This window comes from Mobula birostris, chromosome 7 (assembly GCF_030028105.1).
Source record: "Mobula birostris isolate sMobBir1 chromosome 7, sMobBir1.hap1, whole genome shotgun sequence".
Lineage (NCBI taxonomy): Eukaryota > Metazoa > Chordata > Chondrichthyes > Myliobatiformes > Myliobatidae > Mobula > Mobula birostris.
Genome location: NC_092376.1, coordinates 133256313 through 133271416, shown reverse-complemented (window position 1 = coordinate 133271416; position 15104 = coordinate 133256313). Strand labels below are relative to the sequence as shown.

Genomic DNA, 15104 nt, shown 5'->3' with positions numbered 1-15104 from the left:
TGATACTTTCCATGGTCTCTGGGACACGCTCATTTAAATATCTACTTTAATTAACAAAAAGTCAATTAACTAGTCAAAAACTGATACAGCCAGTTGGTTTGTCATCCTTAATCTACATGCACATCGTTGTTAAGGCAAACATCAGCACCAAACAGGTCAAAATCAGAAATGGGCTCTCCAAGACTTGGTAACTTGATCTATTAAAGCATCAGGCCATCAGCAGCTGCATACATTTTAAAACATTAAAGAAAATAATATTTCATATCTAGCTGACAGTAAATCAGTAGAGCAGCCAGAAACATGTAAACAATGCCCATAAAGGTAGTTGTAGTATTATTGAAGACACTAAACACATACAAAAACGATCAAGCTTGGGTTTTGATGAAATAACAAACCAGAGTTTAGGTACAACACACTGCACTCACCGACAGAACTCATCTGTATCCTGATGGTCATCTCCATGAAGATAAACTAATAAATAACGAAGCTCCCGTTTGGCATCATTCAGTGCCTGGATTCGGTACAAATAATAAACCAGAAATAATGAGAGCTAAATTGTACGATAATCTTCCAAACTGAATATGCAAACAGTAAAACTGACTAAATAATTTTGATAAAGGAAAATGGTGAACACTTAAATTTTTGAACTACATTTTACAGAAAATGCTTGAGTAACCTAGAAAGTCCAATCAGTACACTTAGTAGCTTGTAGCAATAAAATAAATGCCACTATTCCTCCTGCAATTCAGCTTATAACAAATAGAACTGAGTTGTTTCCTATATAGGTAGAAAAATTCAGATCAATCTGGCATGACAGGGACACATAATTAGCTTCACTGAAAAAACTGGCCATGTTTCTATGATTAATTACTATGCAAATATGCTCTTCTGTTCTTTGGCCATAGACATATTCCATTTTTTAAAAATTTTTTTTAAGTAGTATGTATTAGGTAGGTAAAATGTAAAGTATTGTTCCTTTTGGACCAACATCAGAGTCTCAGCAAATTTAATTAAATTTAAAAGAAATTCACATTTTTATCATTTTCTATTAATCTGCAAAAGGCTAGGTCATGTAGCATACTATTCACAATGTTGTGCAAGGAACAAATTCACAAATCATGCTTCACGAAAATGTTGACCTGAAAGGGAGATGACAAATCCACATAGAACCACATTCCTGTAAATTTTCTGCAGTTTTGTTGTAAAGAAACTATATGTCCTTTTTTGCTTACTTACATACAGATGCTCAATCAATATGTAAGTCTCACTATTCCAGTGTTCCAACAGCATGAGAGTTTGTGATGTACAGTGCATAAGCTGCAGTATATTATATATTTAATAGAAGAATACTGATCTTCATTAATATGACACACATGGACTGGTTTCTTGTATGGAATAGCATTAATATTCAAGTTTATGTGCAGTTTATTGTCATTCAATCACACACGTGTATACTGCCAAACAAAACAACGTTCTTCTAGACCAACATAGCACAGCACAGTTCATACAATTCAGAGACACAACACAAAGTAAAATTACTACAAATAAATTTACAAAAAATTTACATTTATGACAGAAGTTAAAAAGTAAACAATATAACACTACTGGTGCTTCATACATGAAAAGCCCTAGGTGGTGGCAGGGAGTTTGGAAGTTATTTGGCCTGGGGAAAGAAGTTGTTTCCATCATAACAGCTCTCCAAATGCTACAGTACCTCCTGCCCAATAATAGGGTGTCAAAGAGATTGTTGGATGGATGGGAGGGATCATTGGCAATGTGAAGGGCCCTGCATATGTAATGTGCTAGACAAATACCTAATGGGTGGAAGAGAGGCCCCGATGATCCTCTCCGAAGTTCTCACAATCCACTTCAGGGACTCGTGGTCAGATGCCTTGCAATTCCCAGACCAGACGATGATGCAGCTGGTCAGGACACTTTTGTTTGTGCTCCTGTAAAATATGGTTAAAGTTTTGGGGGGGGGGGGGGGCGGGGAGAAGAGAGCCTCACTTGCCTCAATCTTTTCCAAGAAGTTGAGTTGCTGCCATGCTTTCTTGACCAAAGAGGTGGAGTTCAGGGACTGGAGGAGACTGTCTGATATGTGAACTGCCAGAAACTTGGTACTCTTAACTCTCTCCACAGAGGAGCCGTTTATGTGCAGTGAGAAGTGGTCAGGCTGTACTTTCCTAAAGTTAATAGTCATCCACAAATATTAACAGTGGTGGCTTCAGAAATAGTTTACCATTACAATTCTTGAGGATTGTAGACAATATCTGCGGAACCAAAAGTGGGTGGAAGTAGAACCTCAAATCATTACAACTGCAGAACACTCTCAACAGCAAACTTCAAATAAAATTTTAAAAAAGTACACTTATACAAACCTGACTGTATGTTCCTTGATAGAAGACTGGATGAATCCTCCCATATTGTTCCTCAAAATTCTGAATGAATGAAACTACATCTCCAACAGGGTCAGTTACGCGGCTCCGAGGATCTGGCCGAATAAATCGTATTGCAAACCTATGCAAAACAGAGTTTGTTTACTAATTTACAGGCCCTACCAGCCCAATGAGCCATGCCACCCTACAATCCTCCTATTTATCTCTACACAGGACAACTTACAATGTCCAATTAACCTACTAACCAGTACACGCTTCAACCATGGGAGGAAACCAGAGCACCTGGAGGACACCCACATGGGTCACATACTATGGAGAACATACTAACACGTTATAGACAGCGACGGACCTAAAACTCCGACTCTGATGACCCGAGCTGTAATAGAGTTGTGCTAACCACTATGCTAGCATTCAACTCAAGCTAGATTTCTAATAAATATATATTAAACAAACTATCAGAGAATCTCACCTAAAAATGTCCAGTAGCGTGTAATAGGTGAATCGGAATGGAAGCATTATCAAATAATAACTCCATCCTAAGAGGCCCTGAAAAATTGAACAGGCATCATTAATACCCATGAAGGGGAAACTCAGAATCCAGTTTAATATCACCAGCATATGTCATCAAATTTGTCGTAATCTTAAATAAAAACTTGAATTTCAGTCTAACCTAGCACACAAGGTGATATACTGCTTCACCATACTATCTGCCAACCCAGAAAGGAAACAAAGCTACAATGCAAGGTAGAAAGCTTATGCAATTCAAGTAAGGACTGATCTAAGAAATTCCTTTAATATCAAATTACTTTCCAATTTAGTTCATTTCTAATAGCAAATGTCATCCTGTCAGGCTTTTTCAGGAAAATTAATACATAGAAAGAAAGTGTGACCTGTTCACAAGATGGGACTATGAAAAATAGGGGACCATTTTATGAACACAAAATTTAAAAAATGAGTGCACTATGGAAAATACACCAAATTTAGTTACAGTATAAACAATTCAAAATACAATAATAAAGTACAATTTCAATTGAACTCTAATGAATTTTACAAAATAAGTAACTCTAAAATGTAGTTACCCTGGGCTGTGGCCTTGAAACTACATAACTATAGACCCGGTGGTCAGCTGTGTGGACTTGAAGTGGTCGAGACGAAGGTGGGTTGAAGACGCTGGGAACTCCTTCTTGTTCATTTAACCTATCTTGAACAGCTGCCTAGAAAATACATGGAGGTGTTTAAGAAACAAAACTGAATCAAGAATAAACCCAATCCTTATTAAAAACCTCTATTAAGATGAACAAATTCATCCAACCATCGAAGTATATGGGTTATATTAAAAGCACCATACACTTTATGGCAATGCAACAATATTAACATGCATAACAAAGAATTTTTAAATTATACGTAATTTTAAACGAACAGGAAACGGCCATACCATAGCCAACGATAATATTTTACATGCATATTAGAAAATTTGCTTTCTTTACCTCAATATTCCAATGGTGCTGTTCCAGTGTGCGTCGACATTGGTCCATTGAGTCGATACCAGTCAAGTCCTGCAGTGAAATGCAACGAAAATTATTTTAAAAATCAGTCACATTTTCATCTTTTAAACAATAACTTTAATGCTCTGATTGTTAAAGATGTTGAATGATAACTTATTTATGAGTTCTATTAGGCAAGTTTCCTCTAACTTTAGCATTTTTAATTAAAAGTTATCTCCTGTCGTGGTATGAAGAGCTCTGGAACTGGTACACAATGCTCAAAAATACAGAGTTTTGATTCTTCTGCATCATTTCAGTATTTAATAGCATTAATTTAGTCTCTATTTTGTATCGCTGCTTATACAATATACATTTTATACAAGTATAAATTTCCACCAATATTATAAAACCAAAGGCATTACCTTTACTCAAAACTATACTTTCTGGCTTTTACTATTCCTCTCATTAGTAATTGTCTGAAACAGGGCAAGACCATTTGCAACTCAGGTATTCCTCTCCCTAAGATTAACTTCCAACCATACAACAACTCCAAGACCAAAGTTATCGCCACTTATCTACTTAGCATTGAAATGTGACCATGTATCAATTCATCCACTGCCAAAACCCTTATCTTCTGTTGTGGTACAAGGAGCTCTGGAACTGGTACACAATGCTTAAAAATACAGAGTTTTGATTCTTCTGCTTCATTTCAGTATTTAATAGCATTAATTTATTTGTCTCTATTTTGTATCGCTGCTTATACAATATACAAGTAAAAATTTCCACCAATATTATAAAACCAAAAGCATTACCTTTACTAAGAACTACACTTTCTGGCTTTTACTATTCCTCTTAGTAATTGTCTAAAACAGGGCAAGACCATTTGCAACTCAGGTATTCCTCTCCCTAAGATGAACATCCAACCATACAACAACTCCAAGACCAAAGTTATCACCACATCTGCTTAGCATTGAAATGTAACCATGTATCAATTCATCCACTGCCAAAACCCTTGTCTTGACTTTTTCTTTGCATCTTAAATTGCAAATGCTGCTATTGACGTGTCCCATATAAACAAGTTAATATGACACAAACAAGTTTAAAGCTGTAATTAAAGTTTAAACTTCAAGCTATCAGTAGCTTAGGAACATGAACATGTATGTAATGTCAAAATGGTCTTTTTATTTTCTTGCTTTCCTTATAAGGAATACAGGAAACTGCCCTGCCTTGACAACGTTCAATTCCACCACCTGATAATGACTGAGAAAACCACAAGTGCAATCAATTTTACCTACTTTTGCATTAGTTTCAGTTACAGTGGCAATCTAAGAGTACAAAAGATCAAGTGAGATATTTCATACTAGATTTAAACTATTTGAGTTTTGGATGCAAAGTGATTGAGGCCTTGTTTTCTGCAGTTTGTTCTTTTTCCAGCTAATTAAAATCTGCCATTGTGCTCTTCCATTTAGTATTTTGATTTCAGGGCATTTCCTCAGAATAAAATTATAACTATTTATTTAAACAATTTCAGGATTTAACCACATTTTAATATGGACACAGAACATAGAACAGTACAGCACAGTATAGGCCCTTCAGCCCACAATGCTGTGCTGACATTTTAACTTACTTTAAGATCAATCTAAATCTTCCCTCCTATTGAACCCTCCATTTTTCTATAATCTATGCCTATCTAATAGAGTTTCCTAAATGCTCATTTATCTGCCTCTACCAGCACCCCAGCCGGATATTCCACAGACTCAACACTTTGTGTGTAAAGAACTTGCCTCTGAAACCTCCTATACTTTCCTCCAATCATTTTAAAATTATGCCCCGTTGTATTAGCCATTTGCAGCTTGGGAAAATGTCTCTGGCTATCCATTCAACCTATGCCTCTAATCATCTTTTACACCTCTATCAACCTTTCATTCTCCTTCCCTCCAAAAGAAAGAAGCCTTAGCTCACTCAACCTATCTTCAAAAGACATGTCCTTAGTCCATGCACCATTCTGGTAAATCTCTCTAAAGTTTTCACATCCTTTCCATGAGGTGACCATAACAGAAAGTGAGATTCTAAGTGTATTCTAATCAGGGTTTTATAGAGCTGTAACATTACCTCACGGTTCTTGAACACCTATACACCATAAACTTCTTAACAACCCTATCAACTTGCTTGACAGCTTTGAGGGTGGTATGGCCAAGTACCCCAAGTTCCCTCTATTCCACCACACTGCTAAAGATCCTGCCATTTACACTGTATTCTGTCTTCAAATTCAACCTTCCAAAATGAATCACTTCACACTTTTCCAGCTTGAACTCCTTCTTCCCAGCCCTATATCCTGTCACTATCCCACTGCAGCCTACAATAATCCTCCGCACTATCTATAACTCCATAACCTTTGCGTTTTCTGTAACCTTCCCTTCCACTTCCTCATCCATGCCATTTATGAAAAGCACAAAGAGAAGGGGTCCCAGAACAGTTTCCTGATATCCAGGCAGAATATTCTCCATCTATTACCACCACCTGGAGTTATAGGTCTATGGGGAAAGCAATTCTATATTCACACAGCCAAGTTTCCTTGGTTTCCATACCTCCTGACTTTGTGAATAAGTTTATTTATTGGGGGAATCTTATCAAACATCCCACTAAAATTCATATACACCACATCCACTGCTCTATCTTCAATGTGCTTTGTCACATCCTCAAATAATTCAATCAGGCACCTTAGCCATAACCTGACCCTCACAAAGCTGCACTGAATAACCCTAATCAGACTATTGCTTCACCAAATACTCATGAATTCCGTCTCTAAAAATACTCTCCAATAATTTGTCTATCGCTGAAGCAAGACTCACTGGACTATAATTCCCAGGGTTATCCCTACTCCATTTCTTGAACAATGGAATATCATCTGCCACTCTTCAATCACCTGTGGTACTCCTGTGGTAAATCCACAAGATTCCCAATTTCATTTAATCCAAAAACCGGATATAAAATATAGAAAAAGCATTTAAATGGTGAAATCAAATTAATGCTTTTGAATAAGTTTCTGTATAGAATTTTAAGTTAAAGTTTTAATAAAAGTGTAAACACTGTTCTGTGGGTTTATTATATTCCAGCTCTACGAGGACTCTTTAGTAGATTTCATTAAGTCAAAATTATGGCGTTTAAGTATGCACTATCTGCAAAATTAAAGTTAAATTGGTTACCGTTAACATTTGTTGCCAGGTAATGTTTATTTTGTACTTAGGTGAATTAAATCAATTCTACTTTTTCAACCGTTAGCATTTCTACTGTGGAAAATACGTTAAATAATATTGTCACTGATAAACCGAGGCAAGGGTGTAATAATTTGTGTCAGATCGGGCTTTACCATAAAATTTTATGAGTAGGGAAAATGCCACAGGTGCAGAGACTTCAGCGTTTCAGTATGATTAAATGAATCTTAAAAATGAATTAAAAAGTGGTCTGGAAAAGTAACCAGTGTCACTTTCAGTGGTATTGCTTTACATTAAGATATTCACCTGAAACTGCAACAGTTTCTCTGTCTGTTCTTGCGTTAGTTCCTCCTCTTCATTCCCAGGCGCCGCCATCTTGGACTTTGCGTTTCAGGCCTGTGCGGAAGTAGATGATCTTTGGGTAAAGTCACATTCGTAAAACCCAAAAAACTACAGCTCAAGGCTATTCCACTTCTGACCTCGGGTTATGATTCGAGAACTAGACCAGGCATTTGCGCGGATCAAGATTTGGATTTTAATGCGCTCGTTCCCGGCCAGTGCGCCAGTGCCGAAGGCAGCCGAACCTCTTCGGCAATTGTCGGGCTCTCCCAATGTCGACCTCAGCCAACTCGGTTAGCGGTGGAGTGGCAGGATGAGGGAATTCTCTTCTTCCGAGGCTGGGCAGTGCGGAGTGAGCCTGCAACACGCGGAAACGCGGGTCCCGAACGCGGCCGTCTCGATTCCGGTCCGGGGTTCTAGAACTCGGACCTCGCCGAAACTCTCAGACCACTTCTAAAGACACGTGTCTTTTCGTCTGCTTTTTTGAAAAAAAGCTCAGCTCCGGAAATATTGGACCACAGAGGCCAATCACATACAATATTGCGTTTAATCATTGACGTGCATTAGCCAACGGAGTCATTCAAATAAAGAAATTTAAACAACAGGAAATGCTGGAAACACTCAGCGAATCAAATAGGATCTGGTGTGGCAGGAGCTGCTAAATGTTTCCAGCCTCTTCTGTGTCTTTTTTTAAAATTATACTTTATCAACAGCTCTTTGATTTTCTTGTATAATTAAAACAAACACGGTAGGAAGAATTATGCGCATATTATGCGATTTCAAATTTATCGCCATGTTCATAACTTTCAAAGAACTGAATAACTAATAACATTTTTAAAATACTCCTTATATTGTTGCACGTCTTAGAACAACACCAAGACATTCCAAAGGAAAAGATTCTTTCTGGCAAACTCATACTAGAGAAGATCTGTAGATGCTGAAGGGCTTCGGCCAGAAATGTCGACTGTACTCCTTTCCTAAATGCTGCCTGGCCTGCTGAGTTCTTCCAGCATTTTGAGTGTGTCTTTCTGGCAAACTGATTGCATTGATTCTGCTTTGATATCAATTGCATGGTTTTTAGTGGGCAGAATATTGCTATTGCTCTCAGTGCTGTTAAACCATAAAGCCAAATCACTCCAGATAAATCGATCAACAGCGAATCCTGACATGAAGGGCACAATTAATGGAATCCCAAGTCAAACAAAACATCCACAATCTTGACACGTTTACAAAGCTAAAAAGACTATAATAAGTTGTTAACTTTTGAATCCGCACTGTGCACTTCACTGCCCAATGTTAACTAAAAGCTTCAAGGATATGCAGTTTCAGGGAAACAGTAATGGGGAAAAGAAACAATGTTTTAGAAGTAATAATGATGATGTCATTGCTTTTCAGTTCTCCAATCATAAGAGTATTGAACTAAGGTAGGTAAGTCAACAGTCTGGTTGTGCTTTTGGGCCATAAACAAGGTGGCAGTCCACAGATTCAAACAAAGAACACTTGCTTGTTCATTCTGGCTCTAGCTTACTCTCCATATTGTAGTGCACCACAATACAGCGTATTCTAGAGGGTTGGAGTACAGTTTCTGACATGATAAAGTTTCAAGCTTATATTTCATTTATAATGAGGCTTATTGTTTGTAATCAATTAAAATATGGGACTGAACGAGTTGAAAGAAAGGCAGCCAGGATGGTCTTTGGCTTCATTGTTTCCAAGCAAAAAAAAAGAATTACTGAGAGTTTTGTCCACCTAATGGTTGTTGTAAGTGGGTAGACACCAAATCAGGGTAGATGGGAAATGATCACATTGTTTTGGCAATAAGTCACTGTCTAACCACACACCTGGAGAATGAGAGTTTAAACAATTTACTGGAATGTGACGTACATAAAAACAGATCAAATTTCAGATATATGTGGCATCTTGTTAAGCTGTTTCCATCATACAACTCAGAGCTCTCATAATTATCAATGTTATATGTTTTATCATGACTATATAGCACATAAAGATGACGAAGGTATTTGCATTGCATTAAATACAAATATCTCATGGCTCCTTTTCAAAGAATTACACATCACTATTAAATTGATATTTATATGTCTAACCTTTTTTTACAATGATCACAATTGTAGAATATTCACTATAAAGCAAGTGGAAATGATCTGTGATATAAACTATTGTGGAGACAGAACTCAGAAATTCAACAATAATTTACTTGCAACCTATAATCTAATAAAAAGTCCCAAAGCAATTAACAGGAGTATAATCAGACAGATATTGACCCTGAGCCAGTTAATCTGACATTGCTTAAACATAATCAGGTGCTGTAGACACAACTTGTCTTTTGGTATACACCCAAAACATAATGCTGGAGAAAATTCACACATGAACAGTAGAAGAATTTCATAATTCAACCCATACCATTCAGGAAAATGTTAAAAGGAGTTTTTTTCTGGTTGAGCTTATAACAGCCAAATCTTAAAACATTTTGGTGAAGTTGTGCCCTTTAAAAGATTTGTCCCATTGTCTTTATATACGTTACTATTTTTCCATTTGTAATATTTAATTGGCATAAAACTTCCTCTATTTTTATAATATATTTCTACATATTTTCTGAGGAAAAGATGATTCTTCATAATATATAAGTAGAATTAATACAATATTTGTCATAGCTCTTAATTACTATCAATGGTATAAAAGAAAAATGTTAAATTAATAAAGTACTATGAATACTTACATGTCATCCCTTAGTAAAAGTAGAAATTGATGGCTACTAAAGTCCCTAAGTTTTGTAGACACATGGAGAGCAATATTATTTGAATAATAATTAATTGAAGTGGCTTAGGAATGGCCTGGTTTTAAGACATTTGAGGTAGCTGTAAAATTGAGTAATGTCTGGTAATAGTGCAATGAGATTGATTTTAAGATGGATTTTATTTAAAGGCTTCCAATGGATGAACTTTTTTAAGATGTATTTGCTGGATACAGAAATTGCCATTCAGGCCAGCAGTTACACATAACTGGACTTTTCAGAGAGCAGTTAAGGATCAATAGTACTATGAATCTCAACTAATAAATAAGCCTGACCTCATTGGGAGAACAGATTTCCTATCCTTAGAGTGCATTTGTGAGACTATTTTTATAACAATCCATTAGTTTCATGGTCACTATTGCTGATATTCACTTCTTACTTCCATCTTAATTTTGATTTAATTTATTCACTAAATATAAATCCTCCAACCATCAGGATAGGTTGTGCATCCATTTCTCCAGATCCTGAGTCTCAGCCTCTAGATTCCCAGTTCATTAACAAAAATATGCTAGTAGTAGTTAATAGAAGTATGGAAATAAGAGATTGTATTAAAATGCAATTCAAGTTTGAAAGAAGAACCAAAGTCTGTACACTCTACTGTATATTGTGTACAAAGCAGGCATTTCAAGCAAATACCTCCACATCGCTGAGACTGGAAAATAAACACATCATTTGAGACAATGCATGAAAAATTTACTAGATTAGTCCAGGAGGAAAGACATAAGTAACCCAGAAAAATAAAATTCTTACTTTAGTTGAGAAGACTTGAGAGTTGGTTTAAAAGGTTTTCAGTGGCATTTGAGGAAAGCAATGAATAAATTGAAATTACTTTCCTGAGGGAAAAGTAGAGAACCAAAGAAAATGGGGAGATAAGAATTGAGTGAAAAATAGAAATTTACAAAATAATAAGTTATGATCTGGACTAGAGTTCACTGTCTGAAGGAGTGAATATCTCTTATTTCCATACTTCAATTAATTTTTCATGCATTGTCTCAATTCACTGACTTGTTCATCAGTCACTGAAAGTAAGCATGCAGGCACAGCAGGCAGTGAAGAAAGCTAATGGCATGTTGGCCTTCATAACAAGGGGAGTTGAGTATAGGAGCAAAGAGTTCCTTCTGCAGTTGTACAGGGCCCTGGTGAGACCACACCTGGAGTATTGTGTGCAGTTTTGGTCTCCAAATTTGAGGAAGGACATTCTAGCTATTGAGGGAGTGCAGCGTAGGTTCACGAGGTTAATTCCCGGGATGGCGGGACTGTCATATGTTGAAAGATTGGAGCGACTGGGCTTGTATATACTGGAATTTAGAAGGATGAGAGGGGATCTTATTGAAACATAAGATTATTAAGGGATTGGACACGCTAGAGGCAGGAAACATGTTCCCGATGTTGGGGGAATCCAGAACCAGAAGCCACAGTTTAAGAATAAGGGGTAGACCATTTAGAACGGAGTTGAGGAAAAACTTTTTCACACAGAGGGTTGTGGTTCCTGTGGAATGCTCTGCCTCAGAAGGCAGTGAAGGCCAATTCTCTGGATTCTTTCAAGAAAGAGTTAAAGCTCTTAAAGATAGCAGAGTCAAGGGATATGAGGAGAAGGCAGGAAAAGGGTACTGATTGTGGATGATCAGCCATGATCACAGTGAATGGCGGTGCTGGCTCGAAGGGCTGAATGGCCTACTCCTGCATCTATTGTCTATTGAATGAAGGAGATTTGGACATGGCCTTTGAAAAGAAATTAGGCAATGATGTGAAGGAAACTAACTTCAGAGAAATTGTAAAGTGGCCAGTGAATAGAACTAATTAAAGTAAAATAGAAATGCTGTAAACACAGTGCAGCCCAAGCAGCACCTGTAGAGCAAGAAATAATTAATGTTTAAGATCGATGACCCTTTATTAAAATTCTTCTGAGCTTGCAATATGTTAACTCTGTTTCATACTCCATGACTACTGCCTAAGGACTTTAATTTTATTTCAGGTTTGTAAGCCTGCAGTATTTTGCCTATAGGACTAACTGGATTGCTCTAACAAAGAGGCAAAGTGAACTCAAGGGATTAATGATCTTATTTTATGCTATTATACATAATTTTAAAAAAGTTAACATTTCTAGTTGAGACCCTGCATCAAGTTAGAGTGCTGATGGAAGATCTCCACCTGAAAGATCCCCTGAATCTGTGTCTTGACTGATATTCTGTTAAACCCACTGATTTCCTCCAGCAGTTTTGTTTTGCTGCCGATTCTAACATCTGCAGCCTCTTGTGTCTAGTCACTGACCTTCCATCAGAATAAGAGATAGTTAGAAACTTAACATGCATTGTATTGCAAAAAAGGAGTGCAGGAAACAACACATATTTAGAATGAGGATGCCATCTTAAAGAAGGTGACTAACAAGCCAAAATGTAACTAATAAGCTCTCAAAAGCCCCTGTCCGTCAGCACCTTCATCATTTGTATCAGTTAATCTTGGTTTTGATATTATAGTTTTAAGATTATTTGTTGATAGACTTGATGTAACGAGATGGTAAACTTGAAATGCTAACTTTGTTTCTCTGTCAGCAATTTTGACTGGCTTTCTGGGATGTTTCCAATTTGTCTCTTTATACAGTATATCAGGTTTTCAGCATTTTCCTTTGCTACATAAAGTTTTATTTTCACTTACTGTCCTGTTTTATTGTCTGAGTTTTTTTTTGATTTGGCATCCTGAAGAAGCAAGTATTTTTATTAGATTATTTTTAATGGTGATAAATGGTTGCCTCATTAATCCACTAGGAAGGATAGGACATTGTTGTTGGCAGATAGCAGAAAAATAAAATGAATACTGCAATATCTCCACTACTCTATAGCAAAATAAAACAGGAAATATTGGAAATATTTAGCAGGTCAGGCAGCATCTACAGAGAAACAAACTGAGTTAACGCAAGAGGTCAATTACTAAACCTCTAGCTAAACTGCAAAATTGTACATTCTGCAATATTACGTCTCAGCTACAAAGGTTTGAGCCAGTACATCAGTGACATATGCTACCCCGTACACTAACAATACATATATAGCTAGAGGATCGATATTTAAGGCAAGAGGGAAAAGATATAAAATGGATTTGTTTCCAATTTTTCACACAGAGGGTGTCAGGCATTTGGAATGAGCTGAGAGATGAAGCTGTAGAGGCAGGTAATTTTACAATAGACATGCAATGGCAGGAAAAGTTTTGAGGGGTAATGGCCAGATTGGATTAGCTCAGATCTAAGTCTTGGTCGACATGGGTGAGTTGGGCCAGAAGGTCTGTTTCCATGATGTATGACTTGATAACGTGCACAGAGAAACTGGCTCCTTTTGTGCCGGTCTGGCAAGGAGGCAAACAGCAACGGCACAAGAGCGAAGCAGACAAAAGGGTGGATATGCAAATACTTCGGTAAGCAGCTACCAGGCAGCGTGAAAAATGCAAGGCCCATCTGCAGAGCTTTTGAAGAATGGCTTCGGCCCGAAATGTCGCCTATCTATTTATTTCCTTTGATGTTGCCTGACCCACATTCCTCCAGCATTTTGTGTGTGTTGCTTTTGAGACAGGTAGCTTGATTTGCTGATTGGGCACAGTCAGTGACACCAGTTCGAGAACTTTAATTGGATTAGGTGTTAGTGTGATATCTTCACCAGCAGGAGTGTAACAGGGGCACCTCTTTCACCATCATAGGCCCTCGATTCAGCCAATGCTGCAACTTATCCCTGACAACTAAGGAAGGATGACAATTGATTCTCAGTAAGATAGTAAGATTATTTTTTAAAATATAAAAAGCAAAAAATATATTTATTTTAAATTGCTTCTCTCACTAATCACCTCTGAAAAAATATGGCAACTGATTGACCTTTGCAAATAAACACTTTTAATAAAAAATGTTTTTTTTAGGCATCCATTAGTCTTATGAGACCATGGATTTGCACCTTGGAAGGTTTCCAGGGTGCAGGCCTGGGCAACGTTGTATGGAAGACCAGCAGTTGCCTATGCTGCAAGTCTCTCCTCTCCACGCCACCGATGTTGATCAAGGGAAGGACATTAGGACCCACACAGCTTGGCACCAGTGTCGTCGCAGAGCAATGTGTGATTAAGTGCCTTGCTCAAGTGTGGTCATCCAAGGCTTGAACTAGCGACCTTCAAATCACTAGACGAACGCCTTAACCACTTGGCCATGCGCCAACACACTTTGTAATTTGCCCTCTTCTGTAAATCATCTGTTTCCTTAATAACAGGAATTCTGCAGATGCTGGAAATTCAAGCAACGCACATCAAAGTCGCTGGTGAAAGCAGCAGGCCAAGCAGCATCTCTAGGAAGAGGTGCAGTCGACGTTTCAGGCCGAGACTCTTCCTTCAGTTAATCCTGACAAAGGGTCTCGGCCTGAAACGTCGACTGTACCTCTTCCTAGAGATGCTGCCTGGCCTGCTGCGTTCACCAGCAACTTTGATGTGTGTTGTTTCCTTAATAGTTCAGCCAATATTATTAGGATGTTATTTATTACAGTTCATCACAACTCTGTTAAAAGTTATTGTCCTGAAATATTAGCCCTATTTCCCTCTTCACAGAGACTACCTAACCTCCTGAGCATTTTCTTTTGTTTTCCTGTTTATTTTATATTGCATATTTCCAGCATCTGCAGTGTTTTACCTTTGGCTCAGTTCTCCTGAACTGGTTATGTCAGTCCGAAATAACAGTTCCAACAAACCACTACTGTGCCGGAGTGTCACGCCTCCGAGTTGAAGCATTGACATGATAATCTGTCTGGAATGTAACCTTTGCACCACAGGGGCGGTCACGCGCCGACCGGGCGGGGCCTCGGAGCCGAAGGGGGAATAAAGGTGACGTCAGGTATCTGGA

General features: G+C 37.7%; 1 protein-coding gene across 2 annotated transcripts in view; it reads right to left on the bottom strand.

Moving 5' to 3' along the window:
- faf2 (Fas associated factor family member 2) overlaps positions 1-14971 on the bottom strand; it is a 33419-nt gene extending 18448 nt beyond the window's left edge. Inside the window, exons 1-7 of one of the 2 annotated variants that reach the window (XM_072263774.1) lie at positions 14895-14971; positions 7402-7491; positions 3884-3952; positions 3476-3610; positions 2866-2942; positions 2379-2517; positions 426-511 (exon numbers count right to left, since the gene is read on the bottom strand). In XM_072263774.1, coding sequence (XP_072119875.1) covers positions 426-511; positions 2379-2517; positions 2866-2942; positions 3476-3610; positions 3884-3952; positions 7402-7470 — 575 coding nt within the window. In that variant the 5' untranslated portion in view covers positions 7471-7491; positions 14895-14971. Of the gene's footprint in view, positions 1-425; positions 512-2378; positions 2518-2865; positions 2943-3475; positions 3611-3883; positions 3953-7401; positions 7492-7574; positions 7939-14894 lie in introns of those variants that run through there. The other variant, XM_072263773.1, reaches the window with a different exon arrangement.
- Positions 14972-15104: the final 133 nt, after the last annotated feature.